This window comes from Centroberyx affinis, unplaced genomic scaffold, assembly GCF_046629955.1.
Source record: "Centroberyx affinis isolate AG114_WGS23_722 - 3 ecotype Tasmania unplaced genomic scaffold, CSIRO-AGI_Caff_v1 ptg004678l_1, whole genome shotgun sequence".
In the NCBI taxonomy this organism is placed as follows: Eukaryota; Metazoa; Chordata; class Actinopteri; order Beryciformes; family Berycidae; genus Centroberyx; species Centroberyx affinis.
The window spans coordinates 250,611-274,888 of NW_027282261.1; the positions used below are offsets into that span (position 1 = coordinate 250,611).

The 24,278-nt window shown below is 46.5% G+C and overlaps 1 protein-coding gene across 1 annotated transcript in view; it reads right to left on the reverse strand.

The window, feature by feature from the left end:
- LOC139665823 (rho guanine nucleotide exchange factor TIAM2-like) overlaps positions 1-24,278 on the reverse strand; it is a 73,898-nt gene that overhangs the window by 45,158 nt on the left and 4,462 nt on the right. Inside the window, 2 exon segments of the mRNA XM_071544823.1 lie at positions 1,913-3,094; positions 4,404-4,502. Of these exon segments, the coding sequence (XP_071400924.1) occupies positions 1,913-3,088 (1,176 nt within the window). The 5' untranslated portion in view covers positions 3,089-3,094; positions 4,404-4,502.

A 24,278-nucleotide genomic window follows, 5' to 3' on the forward strand; every position in this document is an offset into this window, starting at 1 on the left:
GAGCAGGAGGTCTAGAGGAGGACATTGCTAATGTAAAGTGAAAGCTGTGTCCCCAAAAGGCTTCCACTGGTCCAACTGTAACACGCACTGAATGCTAGTCTATATAGAATGCTGTATCCAAGTGCAAGTGTATAAGTAGATGTGGGCTTAAGTATTTCTCACTACAGGGGCAATATGTGTTTCTTTCACCATTATCTGCTCTTTAAACAAGGAGATGCTCACAAGTGTTTACTCAGAGAAGAAGGGAAAGTAATCTGAACACAACAATTGTGTTTTTTGTCTCTTTGTTTGCCGTCAGACCCAACTGACTGAACACCAATCCCTATTAGCAGATTGGCTCTAGGGGGGCCCAGAAAATCTCCACCACACAACAGTCAGAACCGCCATAAGTCATTCATTAGCATCAGAGGAGGGTGGGGTTAAATCTTCAGCGAGGATTTAGTTTCACTCTAACAGAGCTTCTCAAAGGCTTACAGCAATTCTCTTGGCACGGCCTGAACAGCATTCTTAAAACTTTTACAAGGCAAAGCTAAATGAATTAGTGCAGAAACAGTTGCTTTCAAGCCTCAAAGACTGAGAGGGGCATGACTTTGAGCTCACTTTAAACAAACACACTGTGTCAAATTAAAGCTACTAAGAATGTAGTGGTTGTAGTAGAAAATCACATGGCTGTGATATTTTGTACATGGGTTAAACTTGCAAACATGTGCGCAACATGCAGACAAGCTATGGTTATTTACAACCTCTCCTATGACCTGAGCCAGTATGGTACTGATATCATTTTACTACAGGGAGACGGTACGCGTCTCGCCTGTCTGACTGTCTTCGTATCTCAAATACCAGCCTTTCTCTGCAGCATACTCCACTCTTAAGTTACTGTGCGCTCCCCTCAGCCATCAGTTAGCTTGAAACATTCAAAAACATCTTAATGAGATGTAACACTTGGGTTACTGACCACGGATCATAACCATAGAACTAATACCACTGGGTTAGATCGATAAAATATATCCCAGTTCCTCCCTTGTAGCCTATACCAGATTAAAAACAACAGAGTCTTACATAAGAAATTCACACGCTGTGACATAGCGGCAAGTACATTTAAGGACTACTCTCATATCAGTGACATTCAATATTTCCAACCATGCCAATCCCGTCAATGTGCCAAAACCATCAACATGCTATAATAATTCAGATCTACCCACCCAGATACAGTCATCATTGTGACATCTGCAGTGCAGCCCTTGGCGTCTCCTCCTCGTAGGATCATCCATGTCTTACACTGCATTAGCAACTACCTCTTATCCCTATTCCATCCTCTCAAAAACACAAGACCCAGCACCGGCTGCGATACAAAATTCATTTTGCGCCACCCCACTGTGCCCTGTCCTCAGACAGCTGGTGTTGTGGTGCTAAGGACCAGGGGACGGTGGTTGGTTCCTGGCCATGCCAGGCCAACCGCTGTGGCTCACAGCTCAAGTAAACCTCGCCAGGCAGGAAACTGTCTGTGCATGGCTGTTACTGACGCCCTCTCCTGCCTAACAAGCTGGAGAGTTGCTCCAAGGCCAGTAGCAGTGAGACAACTAAAGGAAAATGATGAAAATACCTTTTGGCAGGGAGTGGGAAACTACAAAAGAACGGTATAAGGATCTATTAAAGTTATCTACTGTGTACTTTTACTATGAGGACTGCAGTGACTACAAACTCCACATCTGTAAGGACTATTCTTTACATACCAGGTAGGTAAGATCCCTGTATGAACCCTGTGAGAGAGAGTATGAGACATGACAACATGACACACTGCTTTGCAGCATGCTAACATAGAAAGACCTTCAGTCAAAGCAAGCAATGAGAAGACAAAAGCTGAGCTTCATCATCCATCCACCATCCCAAAAAATGTCCCAGCCTCACTCACCTGAGACTTCCGCTTCTTCCGGCTGAGGCTGCCCGTCCAGTCACTGAGGCGTCTGATGCGGTTCTTGATGGAGTCTTTCTTTTGGAAGCTGAAATCTGGTCCTGCCTGCTCCTGGTACTGGTCCGAGCCGGTGTACTGGTCCAGGCCCTCACTCATGGTGTGGGCTTTGGGCCTGCGGCAGGGCAGGGTGTACGATGAGTACGGCCGGGCCTCGGAACAGTCTTCCTCCACAGGCACGTCCAGAACTGATGCGAAGGAAGCTCGGTGTGGCCTCTGGCCTGGCGGAGGCTCCTGGAACTGGGAGGACAGGTCGCCGGCTGTGGGGAAGGTGGCAGCCATGGTGGGGTCCCTGTAGAGGTCTGCGATGGACACTGGGGGAGACTGTTCAGTGAAGGAGTCTAGCTGGTGGATGGGGGAGTGAACTAGCGTCCTGCTGGCAGTGCAGGGTTGGTCCGGTTCACAGAGCTCGGTGGCGGGTCCCCAGGGCGAGTCGTACCAGGATCCCTCAGAGCTCAGTGAGCTTCCCTTGCTGGTCCTGGCCGTGGAGGAGGTGGAGGCCGGCGGCGGGCCGCTGCGGTGAGCCTCGGGCCTCCTGCCACTGGAGCCCGGCAGACTGGGGGTGGAGGCGGACTCCAGGTTGGGGGAGAACTTGAGCAGCTGCACAGGGCCAGAGGCCTCGTCCAGGAGGAGGGCGCTGCCCGAGCTGTTGGTGAATTCCACCCTCAGGCTGCCGTCCTTCTTGATCACCACCCGCGGGCTGCTCTGCTCCTCTAAACCCTCATGCTCATCGCTGTGTCCATTCAGGGTGTGCCCATTAAGCTCAGCCCCGTATGGATTATCTTCATAGTCGTCTGGCAAATGCCGCCTCGGTACACCACATCCAGGGGATCGGTGCCAGCGATGCTCACCCGGACTGCCCCTCGCTCCCTTGGAGACGTAGTCATAGTGCCGAGTGGAATAGGGCTGGCGGCTTTTGGGAGGGGACAGACAGCCACGGCCGACACACCTGGCCTTGTACCCTGAGCCCCCTGGGGCATTTTTCCACCACGTATGGGGGGACAGGACTTCCTCTTTGGTTGAGCGGAACTTCAGTGAGCATGGCTTTTGTTTCCCAGGGAAGATAAAGCTGGTGCCCTTGGGGCCCTGGATGCTGTACTGGCTCTCTGAATTTCCCATTGCTGCCTGAAAGATAGAAAATAAGAAACTAAATCATTCTTATTGTCATTTACATCATGCTGCAAGTAAATTTCTGGTAATGTGTTTGGGATTCAACAACTTGAGTGATACTGACACTACCCACACACTATAGTGAAATATCATACATAATGCAGTATACAGATGGCCATCCTGTCTGTGATGCAAAATGCAGACGAATGTTTTGTGACATAATTCCAACTGACGTAAGTGCCATAATATTGACTTATGATTCATAAGTCACACAGACCATATGCACATAATCACTCTACTTTCAGTGGCTGTCTCCTGAGTCAAACAGCAGCAGGTCTAATATCTTATGCCTTACATAGAGCAAAGCTATAAAACAGAGTATAATTGCACCATACATTAGGATTTAAAATCTGATAATTAACCTATATGGTCTATATGGCCCGTTCTCATTTTACTATATTCTTCCATTCTTCTCAATGGAAAGTCTACTGTGACAAACAGGCTTTATGCTGTCATGGTTATTATGTGTGACGGGACTCAGGACAGTGCAAAATCACTTCCAGACTGTCCTAACACTCTTACATTAGTGATGGAGAGGCATGACCAGACAGACATTTCATTACAGGCTGGACGCTGGCCAAGCGTATTGTCACGTTCACATAAATTGGTGGGACAACTGTTGCATGTCGGAGACAGCGCTGTAGCTTCTGCCTTCTACAGTGTCATTACATAACAGCTTCAGTTAAGACAAAATACCTTAAACAGTATTCAAATGGAAGCCTCTGAATTGGCATGTTAAGTAGATGTTATGTGACGGCTACAGACAAATCTCTACAACATTTGGACTGAGTCTGAGTGCAACACTTTAACACACACTTACACCAGGCATTAACATGGTCCTGGGTGATTGTATTTGTAAAGAAACCAACAACCCTCAGAGATGGTTAGAGACATGGCCACATTAACAACAAGGTGTAAATTGACGTCCACATATAGCAACAACATAAACAGTTCTAACAAGGAAGTGCACACAAATCAAACAGGTGGCAGTTTGGATAGTTACATATTTGTAAAAACTGGGGGAGCAACCAAAAGGAGATGTTTTCTGTCGATTTTAATGAATGTAAATATTACAAGATCAAGTAACATGTATGGCAATTTGCGTTTTGGGGGGGAAAGAGAAGATCCGATTTCAGCGTGTATGCCAGAGACATTTTAATGTCAGGTGTAAATGCAATCTAGCAAGATCATATCTAGACACAATCCGGACATGAGACACATGTTTATGCCAGGTGTTACGAAGCCCATAGTTCTTTAGACTCACCTGTTTTGAAGTCTCTTCTCAGAGTGGAGCTCTCCTATGTTGACGGTTCTTTGCGCCTCATCTCTCAAAACACGCTCTTTCCTTCAGTGTCAGGCTGATCTGAGGGAGAAACACAGGGAGAGACAGGCTTAGCGTTCAGTCTCTTGCCACGGGGCAATGTAATTTGCCTTGTGTAATGAACTCCATGTTTGATAACAGGTGTGCTGGTTAAAGAGTAGTCCTAATCCTCTGGATTTGGGGGAGGATACTGTTTGGCAAGTACGCACTACAGTAACTTCTCATTAAGATACACAAAGCCAAAGTCTCTTAGGTGTCTGAGAGCGTCCCATTTTCAATACTTTTCTATACCTTGAAAAAGACCACACTTCTGATTGATGGGTCAGAAAATAGAAGACATCTGAAAGGCAAATAAAAAATTCTCTCAATAACATGTTGCTCCTCTAGCATAGTGAATGGGTCCAACGCTCTTGACTCCAACCAACATCAAATTCCCGGCAGTATCCATCCATCTCAAGTCAACTAAGGTTTGTACTGTAGAAGACTGCGCAGAGTGCCACCCTGGCACTATGACTACTGTAAAAAGTCACTCCACCCCTCCAAGTCTAACCCTTCTCGTTCTGCCCTCCAAACTAAACATTACTCGCATTTTTCCAACTCCGCACAACTCAATGACGTTGTCTTTCATCAGGGTTGGGAAAGTTTTTGAAAGCCGGCTACAGTTTACCCGGCTGTTTATTTTTAAACGCTGGAATCCTAGCTCACTTTTTTTTTTTTTCACTCCTCACCGCCAAATTTGTCCAGGGGCAGGTTTCCAAAACCAGAAACGGCTGGGGAGCGTTCTGTGCCGGAGCACCAGGCATCTTCTAAGAAGCAGCGTGACTCTGCCGTGTGTGTAATATAACCCACTTACATGCATGTAGCTCACGCTCCAGGAAGGCTTTCACATAGCACTAACCCCGCTGAGCCTCGCAGCACACGTACAGCATGTGTGAGGTTACAGTGTAAATAGCCCACTGCCAAAAGCCCTAACCTTCAGGATTAAGTGATCTACAGCATTAAGAGAGTTTATCTTTCCTGCTTAGATGCACCTTGACTAGAGAGGTGAGATTAAAGAGTGTCGGCTGACTGAGCAAACAGGCTACTGTACAGGAGGGTACGTATAGCACAGGGGGTGGGAATGAAATACCAGGAGGATTCAAATGTTTTAAATTTGAGAGTAAAGCAAATAAGGCACTAAATCCCAAGCTGTAGGATTGGGCAAAGGTCCAGTGTCAGAAAGAAATAATAACTGAAGGCATGGTGGAAGACCCTTACACTATTGCCATGGCGACACTTGGCCAGACACACGCAGGCCTGGTAATGAACTTGAACCATCACTCTGAGCTGATCACAGGATTAACCCAACACTTCCTTCCTTAGTCATGTGTGAAAGGGCGAACAAGAGGGAGGCGACAAGAAAAAGAGCAGTGTGATCACTGATACTGAAAGAGAAGGCTTGTGAGGCATGTGAACATCAGCCTGCCAACAGAACAAGGCACTAACCCTAACCGCCACCCTAACCCACCTATCAAAGCAGCATTCTTCACCACAGCGCACCAGCAGTTCCCAGCGTCGTCATGCTAGCCGAGCAGCGACCACCGGTCGCCAGGATCCCGGGCGAAGCCAAGCCGACAACAGTCACGGCTGCATGGTCACTGCACTCGGCTGCTCTAGCTCTAAACGCCCGACTCGTCCTCATTAACCTAGAAAGCTGTGGGAAAACTACAGTACTCTTACATTACTAGATTTCCCATTCCCCCTTCACATCGCATGTCTAAAACCCTGACTACAAGTCCACCATTTGACCCTGTGACTCCATTAGCATCAGCAGTTTGCGATGAGCCTAGCGAGCGGAAGAAGAACATTTAGCAATTTGTCTTGCATCTGGAAGTTAAGAAGTCTCTCCACATGAATAGGCAGAAAACAAACAAAACAAAAAGCTCTTTTTAGAGCAAAGACGGAGGAAGCAGCTGCCGACTACGCCAGAGGAGTCGGTATAAAGCCGGTTGTCGAACTTGTCACAATGACGGCTTTCTTTGAGCACTACTACTGACACTTTTCTTGCGAAGTTTATTCAGGCAAACCAAGGCTGCAACTTTGAAAGGCGTGAAGGCGTGCCAATACACACACACACACACACACAGACCTAAAAGACACGCACGTTTGCCTTCTGCTGCGGGTTGAACCGGAGTATTGTGCCACTGTTTTGGGAGAACAACAAGACAAGTCTTCCTTTTAGTTGCGTGCACAGCGCTCGGTCTGAACTCTCCCTCCCTCTTCCCCTTCACTCCTCTGTTCGCGTCAATAGGCTTCCCTACAGGCCATCTGCTCGGGGGCCAAGGGACCACTGCCACCCCACCACTCCCCTACGCACCCCATGACCTGGTATTCTTCTCCCACTGCCCCAGGATGACTCCCACGTAAGCTCCATGTTTAGTCTGGCGGTGTGTGTGTGTGTGTGTGTGTGTGTGTGTGTGTGTGTGTGTGTGTGTGTGTGTGTGTGTGTGTGTGTGAGAGAGTGTGTGTGTGTGTGTGTGTGTGTGTGTGTGTGTGTGTGTGTGTGTGTGTGTGTGTGTGTGTGTGTGTGTATGTCTTGGGTCTGGAGCCCAGGCTAACTTTGAGAAATGGACCACACCTCAACATGGTATAAACATAGTAGGTAGATGTAGACTGGGTGATGGGGAAGTCACTGTCTATGTCTACTATGCCTCTCTCTCTCTCTCTCTCTCTCTCTCACACACACACACACACACACACACACACACACACACACACAGTCTGGAGAACCAAGCTAGCAATTCTCACCCTCTTGTCCTTGAAGGTAAACTTGAGAAACAAAGCTGGAGGAACAAACTATTGACACAGCAGTGTGAAATGCAGGGCAATCCCCCAGAGAACGAAGCTTCAAGCCTCACAGTATATAAGATCATGATGCTGTTAGTGCAGTTTTTTTTTTTAACCCACTCTGCCCCAGTTCCTTAGAGATGGCAAAATGCTTACTGGACATTTCCAGAAGGTTGCCCCAAAGAGGACGTAGAACAATAACACTGTGAAAATGTAGGCTAATCACAATGGCATGTTCACACGGCTTGAAGGAGTATAATCTTCTGCATAGTAAACATGTGGTTTGGACACAAATCATATATCAACAAATGCAACAATGACGAATTGAGTGGCTAAAATAACTGGCACTAATGCTGCAATCTGATACAAAACAGAGGTTTCATGCCTTTTGAATTGTGTTGTTCACTAGGAACTATGAGGTCATTTGTTATTGGTAGTGACTGCTAGCACAATCGCGCTGCCTTCCTCCTGTCAAATCACGGCCCATGGGACTCGTCTCTTATCACTTTCCTCTGGCACCGGGACAACTGCGCTCTTAAAGGAGCAGCGCGCGTAATCCTGCATTCTTTTAGACGCGGCTTAAATTCTGAATAATGTGACCGACCCGCAAGGCTTTTTAGTACAAGTCAACAACAACAGCAGGAAGCGAATAAGAGTAAACAGTCTTATTAGAGCCTGAGACCGGGCCATCTCCCGCTGAGTTTTGTCATATGAAGTAGATTTAAAGTATCCTGTGGTCGTTTGCTTATGAGGAGAAAGTTCTATCTATGAATCACTCGCTGTAAGCCCATATTACAGTGTGGTGGATTCGACTACATTGCCAAAGCCGCCGAACATCCATCAAAGGGCTTGTTAGTGTCTTTTGGACTTTTTCATTATACATTTAGAAGCTCTGCGCCTGGCTCCCGACCAAAAATGACATGGCGCCCTCCTGAAAGATTTATACAGATATGCCATTGCCATCTCAGAGTGATGCCAAGAGAGTCAAGATATTTCCAAACACTGTCCCATAAAATGTGCCCCCACCTAGAGTACACCAGTAGTACTTCTGCCAACTTTAGCATGAGATACAAATTATAGACTGGGTGGTACTTCTCAAACTCAATTATGCTTATGTAAATGTGTGTAAGTGAGAGGGACCAAGGGAAAGAGTTGGGCATAAATTGCTGAGAACACTGAAGCACACAGCAGCAGCAGCAGCAGTGTGGAAGTGATAAAGTCTGACATTGTGAAAGGTCACTTTCTCGTGATATCAACATCTACAAGGCTACATGCTCAGGGCTTATACAGCAATGCAGATCACATACCTGGGATAGAAACTAAAACATGAACTATCAAACAGATACAGCTGGATGCTAAGCAGCAAACACACATACACACACACAGACAATGTAACCCTCACCTGTGCATCTGGACAAAAGAAGACACAAATCAACTTTTTCACACCAGCCTCCCTCTTAATCCAGTAAACAGAAGAAACAAAGGGAGAGGAAGATAAAACACAGACACCATAACATCCCTTACCTCTGCGGCCCAGGCTTTAATCTAAAAGCTCTTTGAAGAGCTGGCAAAGGAGAATCTAGCTGGTGCCCTCTGATCTCAAAGTGGATTCTCCCTGTGAAGGCTTGTTGAGTCTTAAAGCAACACACACACACACCGCCACATACACATACACACACACACACACACACACACACACACACCGATTGACTCACACACCCAGACACACTGGGACACACGTGGAAACTCCCTCCTGGCTTGGAAGCACAGCGAATCACAATCCTCCCAGGGTAACCCAGGGCAACAGAGCGCCGAGAGGAAAAGGAGCAAAGGGGGGAAAAAGTGAAAAGTGCTCCACAGAAGAGCTCCCTCAGAAAAAGAAGTGAGGATGTTTTATAGCTCTCATCCGTTTGGAGTTTGTTCCACAAAAAAAAAAACCTCCACTACTCACGGTGTTGTTTTTCCTATATGCTGCTTTTCCGTTGGCTAGGCTGGAGGATGCAGGGCTCGTTGCAGCCAAGGCGGTTTTCCATAGCTGTTTGAGGCGATTGGGCGAGACAAGCTGGCGTATAATGGCTGCAGCGCTGCCTGGGAGGCACTGGGGAGGGCGCAATGACTGGAGCTCTTGTCTGACCCTAAATACCACAATGACCCCAGGAGGGGGCCGGGGAGACAGCCAGCTACTGGAGAGACTTAAAGGGTGTGTGTCTAAGTGTGTGTGTGTGTGTGTGTGTGTGTGTGTGAGAGTGTGTGCCAGAGAACAAGAAAGAAAAAGTCGAGAGAGAAAGGCAGACAGGGGCTCAGTGTGAAAAAGAGCAGGGTCGTAGAGGAAATTACAGAGAAGGAGGCAGAGTTAGTGACATGGCTAAGCCGTTTCGAGGTTTCTGGGGGCCAGAGGGGCCAAATCTGCATCTTATTTTTAAGAGGCTAATTAAAGTGCAAGAAAATGAGTCGAAACATTCTCTGGAATTAGAATTTCTGAAATGCGCTTGAAATGTTATGCCTAAGCTTTATCCCGGCGGAGACAAACTGTGACCGCCGTCGGTCTAAAAACACACGCATGCCTCCATTTGTCTATGGTTCACATAGCTGTGGTCACATTCAAACTGGACCCATTCAGAAAGCCACACCAGAACACAGGATCAGAACTGGACACAGTGTGCCAGACCGTTCCCCAAAGCTTCTCCCAACCCTCTCGCGAGCCAGTTTCGTTTCAGAGGAACTGAGCGAATGTAATTGGTGTTCAAGGAACGTGTCATACCAAGAAAATACGGAAGCATATGTGACTAGACTGCTCACTCACGCTTTTGCACAAGAAGCTGTCTTTGTAGCTATTCAAAGTCATGTCCGTGCCATGCTGTTGTGAGAGCAGCTGTAGAAAAGACTTCCATCAGCCTGCTGCTTGGCATAGAGACGTCAGCTCCACAGGCCAGGACACAATATCGGCAGCGTTCACCAGGCCCAAACAACATTGTTAACAACACAATAGTCCCCGTGGACTATAGTCTGGGCTGCTCTCAAAGGCCTTTGTCCAGCTTTGGATGGAGACTGCTAAAAGGTTAGTCAACAACACGCTCGGAGAGATTGAGAAGCATAAAGAGAGCGAAGGACTGGGAAAGAAGTCGGCGAGGAGGCGTGCTGTGATGCATATTCATACAGAGCAGGTGCTGGGTCTAATTCCACCCAGCCAAATGGACTGACCCCTAATTAAGATCAATTACGGCCTCAAATGAGCTCTCCAGGGCCATATTAAATCCCTCCATAATCGGACTCTGCGCAACAGAGTCATGCACGCATCTCGACTCCATTTCCATTCGCTTGTCTTCAACCTCTGAACCAACGCAGCACTTGGCAGCTGAAACCGAAGGACACATTGTACTACATGATGAAAGCAACGGACTGCAGTCTACAGGCAACTGAAAGCACTGCTGAGTTACAAGCACAAGACAAAGAAATGTCCGACCCATTACTTTGCCTACACTAGAGCCTTACTCAGAGGGATATATAGGGAAAAGGCGCATCTAAAAGGATTTTACATGGAGAAAATCTCGAGCACGACTGCAGTATGAGGTGATGCTGGGTTCAAAGAGTGTATCAGCGAGGCTTTTCCTTTCCAGTAGACCACACTGACAGAAAGGCCTAAGATTCCCTCCGATGCCCCTTCTTTCACTCTGGTCCCCTCTGCTCAATAATGACAGTGTGACAAGCTCCAGGTCCAATGTTAGGCTTCCCCACCCACCGTCACCCCTGCGTGCCGCTCCCTAGACAGCCAATTTCCCCCTCACACACCTCCTCTCCTCCCATCTCCGACCACAATTACTACAGTTAAACAGACACAGGGCCATAAAGCAACTTCCGTAATGGCAGAGAGTAAAAGGTAAAGGTGAGTTTGGCCTCGGGGCTGGAGCGCATTTCCACGACTTTAATGTATTTCCAAACCTCCCACTTGTTTTGTAGACAGAGATTGTTTTGTACACAGTCTGTAAAGAACAGAGAATGAGCTCCATCTCACTGATTTACTACTGATTGTCCTTTTTCAAAGTGACATGAAAGCATTAAATGGAAATGGTGCATGCATCCAATGCATCGGCTACTTAGCACTTCATGTGTTTTCAGTAATTCAGACATCCAAAAATTGATGCGTTCCATTAATGCAGTGAAGTTGGAAAGGCAGGCACCTCCATTTTCCATGTAAACGATCCTGCGATGGCTTCAAATAGAGATGGAGGTAAATTATGTCACATTTAACCTCAGACCGATTAATAACACAAATCTAACTTCCATGAAAAACACACACTTGGACGGGTGATACCCATGGGACCCAGCCGACGAAAGGAAAGAGAGAGAGAGAGAGAGAGAGAGAGAGAGAGAGAGAGCGAGAGAGAGAAATATGAGTTTTCAGTCAGCATGCTAATACTTCTCGTCTCCCTCCTAAACAGCGTGCAGAGTCATTCTGCTAGCTGGAGGCTGTTTATGATTTGAAGCCATTGATTATCCTGCTCACTGGGGGGCGACGGTCTCCAGCGCTCAGCGGGCGCAGGCAATCTGTGAACAAAACTTCTGTTTGGGGAGGAATAAATTGATCTTAATTGCTCATTTTTGCGGAGATGGGTAGACTGCCACGCCCAGAAATATGGATCACTGGTGTCTAGAGATGAATTAAAAATTAAAAAGGACGAGAGAGGGACGAAGAGGCGGGGTAGAAGGCATGGACTGATGGAATTCATTTAAACTGGGATGCTTCAGATCAGGGTGAAAGGTCAAGTCTTTTGTTTGGTGCTCAGCTTCCACCCCCAAAACCCACCCCACTTCTTTAGCAATTGAGGTCTGTGGTTTTAGCAGTGTTCATGTTAATATCACCAATCTCCTACAGGAAACTGCAAGATTTGGCAGCGTATCATTTAAAATGACTCATCATTTAGCTTTAGAGCGTTCTCATTTTCTCACTTTTGACATAATGCTAGTCACCTACTATCACTCACCATACATGCATAAAAGTTAGCATGGAGCACCAGAGCAAATGATCTACCAGCAACACTTGGATGATTTTGGTGTTCATCATTTCATTCATCATGAGTAATTTTGACCAACAGGCCAATCTCCCAAAAACTTGGTGCATTCCTTTAAGTTCAATCAAAGCAAACCAAATGTAACATGTACAAAATTCAGTAATCAGAAAATGTTAAAAATGTGTTTCTCATACTTGGCAGCATTAAAAGGCTATCCCGCCCACCCACCACCCCCTCCTCCACCACCTCATCTCTTTCACTTCCTCCCATACAGTGAAATCTCCATTTTCTTCTTCTCCCATTGTCAGGTCTGTTCAGTTTCTACAGATTGGGGCTCCTGTCAGACGAGACAGCCCAGAACTCCCAGCGTCCGACACTCACTTCAGATTAACCGGGAGATGTCAGCACATACAGCCTCACTGCTAACAAAAGAGGGCTGATGTGTGCGTGTATGTGTGTGGGTGTGTGTGTGATTGCATTGATTTAGTCTGTGTGTGTGTGTGTGTGCGCGCACGTGCACGTGTCTGGTGTGTGCTGAGTGTCAGTGTGTGTACAACAAGGCAGCACCAGTGGTTCTGCTCCCTGCTGACAGGGGCAGTGGTGAAATCTGAAGTCGGAAATCGGGTGTAAACATTTTCTCATGCCTTGTTTAGAGGAGACATTGACTCTGAGCATCCTCAAGGGGGTGTCAGTATCCATCTTCCTGGCTGCTGTCAGTGTGTGTGCGTGTGTGCGTGTGTGTGCTCGTGTGCACATGTTGTGTGCTGTACTGTGTGTTTTTAATGGAAGAATGAGGAATAGAGTGACTGTTGTGAGATACTGAGTGTGGTGGAGAGAGTATGGGAGAACGAAATGGTATGTTGGAGTCATTGAGAGAGAGAGAGAGAGAGAGAGAGAGAGAGAGAGAGAGAGAGAGAGAGAGAGAGAGAGAGAGAGAGAGAGAGAGAGAGAGAGAGAGAGTGAGTGTGTGTGTGTGTGTGTGTGTGTATGTGTATGATCTAGCAAACAGCTGGAGGACTGCAGGTGCAAATCAGCTTTCCATCAGCTTTTCTCCTAATTAAGCAGCTTAATGGACAGAGAAAGGTCGTTTTGAGGGTTAAATCTGTGAAGGAAAAGACACACACACACACACACACACACACACACACACACACACACAAACACAAACACACAGAGAGAGTATGTCTTTGAACTAGTGCCAGAGCTATCTGGCTTACTCGCTTACTGATTGATATTCCCACAACTTAGTTGGACTGAGTTTCCAGCGCAATCAGTATGCTCTTACACACACACACACACACACACCTCATTATCTGTGCTGTAGCAAAACATCCCAATCCAGTTGATTTTCACATCTCTTAGAACCTTGTTTCTTAAATGCTGGTCGGGTCTTTTCTAGTCCGAAACGACTGAGTTGTGGTGCTTCCTGTGGGTTCCCACATGACAAAATCAGCGACATATTTCCATGAACCTGGGTGTCGGAGAGAGGGAGACACTAAACGTCTTATTTGGGTCATGGTATGCTGAAGAGCTTTCACAGCCCCTGTCTTCAAGAGACAAAGATGGAGAGAATGAGCCTGAAGGTGACGGTAAAAGTTAACAGAATGAGTGACAGGCCTCTCGCAGGAAACCAGTGGAGACGGAGCCTCCAGCGGCCAGAGGGTCAGATAAGAGACCCCGAGGCTCCTGGGAAAACGAGTGCACACCCAGTCCTGCCCAGGAAGACGGGGCATAGCTGTATAGCAAGACCGCTTCCTCCTCCACAGGGGAAGGAAAGATACCTAATTATCTCCACTTCTATAAGAGATAGGGACAGAAAAGAGCCTTTGAGGCAGAGAGAAGGAAGAAGGGAAGGGAAGAGAACGACATGAGTTGTCAAGGTCAATCTGAATCTCAGTAAAGGAAAAACCTTTTCCTCCTTCTCAACCTTTTGCCAAGGTTAACATTGTCTTTACGTTTGCACATATGTGTGTGAGCGGCTGTATAATACACCTGCATTAAACCCATCCGCAAACTGTATTATCTCCACTGAAATTGACTCTGGCTGTCCTTTGTGTGCTGCCGGATAATCTGTCACCCGGTACGTGCGGTGTGAGCTCCAGTGATTAATACGATCAGCCCGCGACTCACTCACTCATTACCATAGCAATAGCCGCTCTAGTGTACTGCGGAAGACAAGCAGGACACACTCTCGGCTCCCTAAGGTGATCCATCAGAGAGCATTGACCAGCGCGGTACAATACCGGTCACACAGAGCCAGCAGCTGGAGGTCAAACAGAATCACCGGAGGATTCAGCCAAACAATGATGTACTGGGGATTTGGGAGGAGATGGATACACGTGTGTACAGTAATCGATCCACACACACACACACACACACACACACACATACATACATACAGAAACACAAGTATGCTTCTGCAGACAATGACACTGCCGGACATTCAGAGAAACACACACACACTATCAATCACTGTACTCAATAGGAAAGGAAAACCTTTTCTAGGGTGCAGAAGTCGATTTACTGACAATTTGAAAAAGGACAAAGCGAATCGCTCCAAGTGCCCCAGACATGAACTAGCATGATAAAAACTGTGCCTTCTAATCAAAGTGACATGCTTGTAGTGAATACAGCTCTATCTAGGGTACTAGGGCAAACGACCAAGCCTGGCTTTGTCCCAGCAAACACACAAGCACAAACACACACACCTGCTACGCTGGCACATACTGCTGCAGGGGAGGGCCAAACAGTCTGCATCCAGATGCTCCGTGGGTATATGTGTGTGTGTGTGTGGCTCCCATCCCCATCTATCACTGCCTGAGACATACATTAATCCCTCTCTGCATTCTTGAGGAGCTCTGACGCCAGAGGGGGCTTGCCCTTGTGGCCTCCCCCACTGAGAGTCCCCCCTTCAATGGGTGAGGAACGCCGCTCGTGTCCCCGGATCGAGTTTTACCCACTGCAGGCCTAAAACTATATTCAGAAATCTGTTGGCAGCGCGCAAGTTGATGGATCACTAACGTGTGATTTGAGCTTGGACAGCCGGAGGACAGGTTGACGCTAATGGATATGGTAATTTACCCGTTACTTCCCTATGCCAAGGGGAGCCATATGTTAGCGATAAGCTAGGGCTCCAATTGGCAACGTCTGCCCTTTTATTGCCTATTAGGGGCCAAAGTGTGGATCACAGTCAGGCCACATAGAACATGAATCATTCAGCTTCCTCTGATCAAATTTGTGAGTATTATTCTCTTGGCTGTGCAGGTTACAAGACAGTCTGACAAATGTGACAAATAAGTGACCTGGAAAATAAACAAATGAAAATGATAAGTAGGGTAGAAGTACAGATGAAGGCGGTGACCGGGTCATAGCCATTGTTGGCGCTAAGTCAGCGCTTTCACGGCTGTGTATTCATCACAGTCATGTCTGCTAAGGCCTTAAACAGTGACAAACTGACAAGTAAGAGCCAAGATTGGGGTCTTAAGTCTATAAGAGGTGGTTAGACTAGTCTGGGCCTGTCTGGTTGGTTTGCTCATCATGGTCAAGGTTAAGATAGGTGACAAAGGAACTGGGCCCTCAGCTAGCCATTAGGGGCCATTACCTGAGGCAATTACAGCCTACATTAAATCCTTGCTTTTATCACACTGGCAGGTCTTAAGGATTGCATCTGTTAAGTGCTCACAGAGGATTTTACCTCAATGTTGAGAGCGTAACTGCCGCCATCTAAGATAGCAGCACAATCACTGCAAAAAAATATCTTTTTAAGTTAGAGTTTTAAAGTGTTATTTTTCTTAAATAAGTGAAAAAATCTGCCAATGGGGTGAGATAATTTTTACTTGTTTCCAATGCAAATCAACTTGTTTCAAGACTTTTCTTGAATCATTTTCTTGATACTAATGAAGTGATACTAGTGAACTAACTTATTCTGCCTTGTTTCAAGATACTGACACTTTCCAGAAATGCCTGTATGCTTTGAACATATTTTACGACTGAACATAAGACTAAATTACTTGTTAAGATGGAACATTTTCGCAGTGGAGAATCCAAATCACATTACAGAAGCATTAGCCAATGCTTGAATGCAATTCAATTTATTTTGTTTAAAAACCACTAGAAGGCATTAACGTAATGTTTCAGCGGGAAGGCTTTGGTATTCTCATCACGTCATTGCGTCTGCCTCTGTAACACATGCATACCCCCCCCCCCTCTGGCTGAGCCGAGTGGAGCTGCTCGGCTGGCTGGCTGTAGATGGTCGGATAAAGTGCTGAGTTGTCAGCATCAGCTGCTGGACCTACATCAGAGCCATGTAAACACAGGACCACAGTCAGGACGACCAAATAAACCATCTATCAGACCAAATCCACGTTGTTTAGATACAAGGGCACGCTGTACCTGGAGCCTATACGCTTGCCTGTTTACACACACATGTACTCAAGCACTCGTGCAGCCACTAATAAGGCAATATTCCAGTTACAGTAAAGCTTCAGTAAACAGTTCTGCCAACACTGAGCCACAGGCACAGAGAGCTCATGTAAATCTTCATATAAAGTAACCATCCACTAATATAAAGACGGGACACAGGCTGCGCACAGATACTAGCTCTCTACTTGAAGAAGGATAATATAGGAGGAGTACATGTAGCATTCTCTGTTGATCAAAGGTAAGAGAACACCCAAAGCAATAAACAGGTTATGAAATAAGACTCACTAAATGCAATCTTGCTTTGACAGGAACGCAGGCTCATTATTGCCCCTGTTATCGATGTAATTTCCAAATGATTCCTTTTATTGCAGCTTCAACCCCAATTGGCCATAATTCCCAGTATATCTCTATCATAGCGCTGTCCATAGCAGACTTACAGTACAGATAAGAGGACAGGGATCCGAGCTATTCTGCCTGATCAGCATCCTGAGACTACTGATGATGGGTGTGACGGCTGGTATGGAGTCAGACCCTAACACACACACACACACACACACACACACACAAACACCACAGGCAGACCAGGAATTTTGCTGATCCACCACTCTGGAGGTGTGAGACAACTTTGTGCAAGACCCTGACTCTTAATACATGCATGTATGGAATGAAGTACAGACATGTAACCATATGCACACGTGAACTTCAACTGCATGTACGCACACAGGCACCTAAAGAAACAAATGCATACAAAGCCACGCCACATTTCTATGAAATGTATCATAAGTGCCATCTGATTACAGACTTTATGTGTCATCTGCGATCGGACAGCAGATTTGCAACAATCTGGACAGACTTGACCTCATTCCAACAGGTCATAAACCACAGCTGGGTGCGTGAATTGGTGAGTGAGAGTTAGCTTCACGCTGTGGTGAGCAGTGAAGTGTGTGTGTGTGTGTGTGTGTGTGTGTGTGTGTGTGTGTGTGTGTGTGTGTGTGTGTGTGTGTGTGTGTGTGTGTGTGTGTGGAAAGGTGGGCCATTTCAACGGTGTGAGAAATGAGGCCACACTGGACGCATCCTGCAAAGGAGTGCTCAACACTCACAAACAGGTTTAACACCTGCTGTTAGTGTGTGAGTGTGTTTGTGCGTGTGTGTGTGTGTGTGTGTGTGTACATACGTTTGCATATGTCCTCTTGCTTATTCATCCAGCAGATGTTTAGTCTGTGCATGATGAGCCCATGACCTAGTTGGGTTCCTCCCAAAACTGTGTAATGGGTTAACATTGCAATTCATGCGAGTGTATGGTATGCTGCTTAAGTGTGATGATGGCAGGCAAGTAGTTTGATGTAAATTTGCTTGTTGCTGCTTGTGTGTGTGTGTGTGTACGCACGTGTGAGTTTTGTGCATTCTTCCTTGAAGCCCTTTCGCTCCAATTAGAAACACATTTTGTCTCCCAGCATTGTGGCAGGACTTTTATAAAACTCGCTCCAAAAGAGCTAAAATGGCTAAAACAAGATTGGATTTCACTGTTGAATTATCACTTTAAATAAGTTGGCAGCCTTTATATCGACCTATAATCCGGAGCAGGTGCTCGACAAAGCACTCAAGCAGCGCTGTGTTTAACTGGGGAAGTTAAATAAATGGGACTCAACAAAGACTGACCTGTGCAGACAACAGGAAAACACCTAAACCAGTTGCTCGAGTCACGAGAGCGCAGAAGCACGTGGACTAATTCGACTGACACAGAAAAGCCGCAGACAAATCTATGCAAAACAAACCCCTTTGTCCTGTTCGACAAAAAGGAATGCGGTTTCTAAAAAGCGATAAAGCAGAAACAAGTCGATGCGGGCACAGAATGGCACCTCCGCTAAGGGCACGGCGAGAACGGGCTAAGCGCTAGCAGCTGTGCCACATGTGCAGCGCTTTCACCGACATGATCAAATTAAGGCCCACGCCAAGTCATTATTACCCCATCCATACAGGGAGGCTCAAGAATGTCAATGAGGACCGCGCTCATTAGGCAGTCGTCATGCACCGTGCACAAAGAGAAACAAGCACTTTCGCACAATCAGATCGACTGTAAATCAACAGCACATTTGAGCTTGCACACTCTTTTTGTGAAAATTTAAGCCGGTCCCCAATTTTTATTCTGTAAAATGAATTCCTCCACCAATTGAATTACTGCTCGCGGGCAGATGTGACAGGCCCGGCGATCTCCCATAGGACGGGGCTGGTGGAATCGACAGGCAGATGCTCCCACCAGCAGAGGTCACGGAAGGTCAAGCTGTTCCATTATGAGAGGACAAGGGTGGTATTTATTCACAGCCTTCAGCTCCTAAGCAGGGGTGGGCTAAGGGGGAATGGAGATGGATATTTAACCCTTGAGGCAAACGGCTGACAACAAAACAGCCTCTGTTTCCCGCATTACTGGTGGAGATGTGGCAACTGGTCCGTCCACACCCAACGAGAGGAAGATTAAAAAAGAGAGAGTTGGAATGAAGGAAGGAAGAAAGAGAGAAAGACAAAGTTAGAGATTACCCAACTTCTGAATGATAAAGAGAAAGCTTCACCCCCCCCCCGGGCTCGATAATAACAGGAAAGGGCAGGAAATTGGGGGATCTGACAGCACACACTGCCAAGACTCATGCACTGCAACCCACTTTAAAACAGCAATAATAACCACAGAGGCAAATAGTGGTTTAAACAGTCTAACCTGATCTGACTTGTCTGCTGATTCTGTGCAGCTGTTTTGTCTCAGACGTGGTAAAAGCGACTCTGATGTACCACTGCATGTGTATATATATATATATATATATATATATATATATACACATATACAAAACGATACAGCACACATTGTTCATGCTATGCATGCATGCATGTTGGCCCGAGCCCCCTGTGGCTAGCCAAGGCTTATTGCACAGTATGCCAACAGCCCAGACACCAGGCATGATGACATGGATGCTGGAAAAAGGAAGAGGAAAGAATGAGTCTTCCAGCTTGTTAAAATACTTGTTGACTTAGAGAGAAGCCTGTGGCACTATATGATGGCATGATTAGCAAAAGCAGAGGGCGTGTCTGGCACAGAACATGCACACTTAAAACGACCCCCCTCAAACACACACACACATACAGACACACAACATTATCAACATCATCGTCTCAGAAATATCACACCAGAGCATGGCGGCTGCCCAATGTCTAATGGCCTACTTTCTCTTGGGCCAATCTCACATGTCATCTAAATGCCCATGCATGCCAATAAAAAAACACAAAGGGTTCAAATGTGTTCATTAAGGTTTAGATTCCTTAATGCAAGTCTCCTTCAGCTATAAGACAAATGGACATATGAATCATCAAGTGGATGGAATAAGAACACAGAGAGAGAAAGAGAGGGAGCGATAATACATGAGGCTGATAACACAACATGACTGTGTAAGTGCAGCTTTCAAACCAACTCCTTGAACTGTAACAACCGTCTAACTGTCAGGAAAACCCGGCTCCTGGCATTTCTCTACATTGTTATTATTAGTTAAGGCCTGGGCATGCCAGTGCGAACCTACACACTGTAACATATCGTTATTAGTGTTAAAAAAAGACAACCGCAAGTTTCCAGTGAAGCCGATTTCTCCACGCGAGCAGACCACAGGGCTTGCTGCTGGAAAGGAAACTCACACACGCACATACACACAAAATTACTACTCAGGAATAGGACGAGTGCCTAAAGAGACAAGAATGGTTTTCAAAATAACTGCAAGAAAATATCTCAGTTATTAAAGTCATTATGTTACTGTAAGATTTTCTGCCAGGCAGAAACAGGCATTTGGTCTCAAATGAGAAAATTGGCAGTCGGGAACAAAACTGCGATGCTTGTATGTAGGCTACAGCTGAGGCAAAAAGATGTGGAATTAAGCCTTCTAGTACTTGTTTCTATTGACAGACAAGATGAATTGCAATGCCCTAGACACAAATGTGTCACCAGTGTATGTCAGTGGGTTGAGTGACATGACATCAGCTACCTATTAGTCACCAGTCAGGGTGTGCTCCTTGGATCACTAACCTCGTGAGGCTGTGAATAAATGACTTCGCCCTCCAGAGGGGAAATTATTTATAATGAATGGCTTCACAGTCTCACGTATTCCTTTTACACAACATCCTGTCACACACATGGCAAATATCAATGAGGAGAAAAGAGGGTGGTTGTTTGATTTTGAAAAGTGGCAACATCTCTGGAGGAGGTATCTTTTTTCCCCGGCATGCTGGCAGTTGGTTTCCCGCCGTGAAAGCAGATGAGACGGAGATCAGATAGCCCAACTTTAACCCTCTGAAACCCAACAGCCGGTTCACACACACACTATTCCATCAACATGGATGACGATGGCTATGAGAGAGCTGTGCAATTTAACACAGTTCCTATTATTCAGCTAGAAAGAATGCAAGCAGAAGTGCGGCTACACATTTGTGCCGTGGTGGTCCCACATACTTCAGCAGTGATGTTCTCATATACAGTATGTACAGTACACGCATGCACGCGCACACATATACAAATACACACACGAGTTGTTTCACTGCACACAGGATAAGTCCATCCCTTGTGCTTGTGAGTCAGTCTTTCCCATTTCCCCAAGAGAGCCAGTCTAAACTGAAGACACCGTGCCCCTCACACATCCTCCCCCCATCCAGCGCAATCCATCTGGACCCACCGACAAAGGTCCCGTTGAGTGGGCCAAACCACCAGGGATGTTTGAGGGGGTGAGTGAGATGACCCATAGCCACTGATCTCAGGGGGCATTAAGTGTCAGGGCTTGGAGGTAGAAAGAGTTTGGGTCACTACTCCAACGGCTTAGGAAGCTCCAGCAGCAAAGTTCAGGGAGGCCAACATTCCTGCTTTAATACGAGAAAAGGCTAAACCACCGCCAGGTTGTGAATTTTAGAATTGAAATATTTCAGCATTCAAAATATGCCTCTGTGACTTTTCTTAGGCCCACTTTATGTACAAACCAGTGTTGTTGGATTTTCAAAACCGCGCAAGGAAATAGTAGTTATAATAATATTTACCCACTTAAATTGACGTCTTGTTGGCCTTCTCTTTGACCCCCCAAAATCCACTGGCCTTTCTTGTATTAAAGTGGCGGTGCTCGGACAGTGGGAGCGGGACCGGAGCAGCGGGAGTCTGTAAACCAAGCTCTCCAGTTTCTTGGCTCCGGCACCTTTAATAACATTAGGATTGAGCCGGAGGACAAATTAGGAGCCAGCTTCTCCTGTGACAGCTGAATGTCAGCTACCAATAATAGCCTCTGGTATAGCCTGTCCACACGCAGCAAAACACGTACGTGCAACGTTTACACTAGCCTGGTAAAGTTTGGTTGAATTCCATCTCCTCTCTAATATCACACCATAATGTATGGCACTGGAAGTTTAGTGACGTGTCATTGAGCTTCTGTGAGTGGCAACTTTAATATCGCTCTGACATGTCCGTGAACCCACTCTGGCTCGAACTGCTAAAACTTTTAAAAAGCAGCATTTAAGGCCAAATGGCAGCATCTGCTCCGACATCGTTTGGGGAACGAGAGGTATTAATATTGCAGGACTGTCCCGGGTTGCAACAAGCTGAGCAGCAACCCACTCTCAGTGTAATCTGCTTGGCTTGGCATGAACCCACGAACCTGCTAGCGATAATACTGACCTTCTTGACTTTGTATAAATGCTGCACCCTTATTCTCCATTGATGGCGAGCTCATTAGGTAGGAGATGTTTGGGAGCGAAATGTGTCCGAACTGGGAAGCAACAATAAACTGAAGCGCACAAAGCAATCTATGCCACACCGTAGCACTTGAAGGTACAGAAAGTGGAAAACCTGCTCCCATTTATCTGAAACGGCTTGTCTTCCCACCCACAGTTTGTAAAGGCCTTGTTAGGGAGACAAGTCCATAACACATCTTCCATCTTGCACCTGCACCCATCGACTGAGAAAACCGCCCCAGCTGCGGGTTGTGCAGGCAGGGTGGCATGGGGAGCCGGCCAGGCAGACAGCATGTTCGTTCCCCCCGGGCCGGAGAGAGTGAACCCTGGGCTAAACAGTTCTTACGTAACGGCCAAGTGGAGACCCTCTCTTGGCATCTGTCGAGCAGAGAGAAGTGGAGCTGGAGGTTTCTGGGCGAGGAGAGGGAAACCCAAGTCAACCGTAGTGAGAAATGGAGAAAGAGTAGTCAATCTTTGGGCATCCAGAGGGTGCAGTAAAAACAAGCAAGGCCACACACACTCTCTCCTACTGCGGCCTGGCTGGTACACCTCTTGGCTTCTCCTGCACCGACGCATTGAGGGAGTGATGTATATTTCTTGAAAATAATTCACAATTATTTCGCACAGGCATAGATGTAGATGTAGACTGCGAAAAGGTAGGCGAAACTATGCCAGACTACCAATCACACAATGTCAGATTTGGCCAGTGATTCTAAAATGTCTCTTATCTCAATGCGCCTTACAATGAGTTCTTCGGCTCACATATCCCTTTCCTTCTGGCAGCTGAGGCCTGCGAGCCAAACAGGCCTTGACGATGATATCGCTCCGGGAAGCAGGTTATTTGGATACATTTACCTCTTTGGAGAAAAGGGGCGAAAAAAGCATAAAAGCTTTAATTGAGCGTGTTCGGTGTGTGGATGCCAGGTTTGCTGGTGACCTAAAGCAATCAGGACCCCGTCTCTGTTTACACTGGCTGGACGCCAAGCGACTGAACAAACATGACAAAGCCTGGAGACTGCGGAGTGGAGAAAATAGTTAATCTTGCTCGGAGATCAAACCACCAACTGCTAATACGGGGGGGAGGTGGAGAGGGAGAGGAGTGCTAATGAGCCTGAAAATGTACCTCAACATACCACTAATACGATGGCTGCCAAAGACCCTCCAAAGTACTCTGCATGTCTGTAACAAAGCCCTAGGAACATAGCGATAAGGACATGTCATGCAGTCCAGTGCAGTGGGTTAACTAAGCAAGCACAATAGAGGAAATGGCATCAATAGATTGTAAGAGAGATTGTTGTGGTCAGGATGTTAGAAAAGAAGGTTAGAAAGTTACTAGGACTTTTTTGTGTTGTGATTAGTGGTATAAGGCAGCTAGGGGGAGTCTATTGTTGAGTGGATTATTGAATGTGGGTAGGACACCATCTAGGCATATGAGGTGACTGCATGGATTTAAATACATCTAGCACTATACTGTCACAGTTCTCTCTCCCATCTGCTGTTTGTAGCGTTATATAGTGATATTGAAATCATTTATTATGATTATCACGTATTTTAAATATAGGTCTTATACAAAATACAGTACAAGAGGATGGACCGCACAGTGCATAGAAAAGGCTGGAGCAAAGTCAATATCCACCCACTGATGAGCAGGTGGGATGTGCTGGAGTAAATGTGTACCCAGAATCTTCTCCATCCATCATGAAGAACAATACAGGACACATGGCGCCAACTGGAGAGCCCAGCACCTAGCACTTTGGCCTGTAGCACCAGCTGTGTTTGTCTTTCCAATAGAGGATGGCTGGTAAGTGAGGCCTTATGGCTA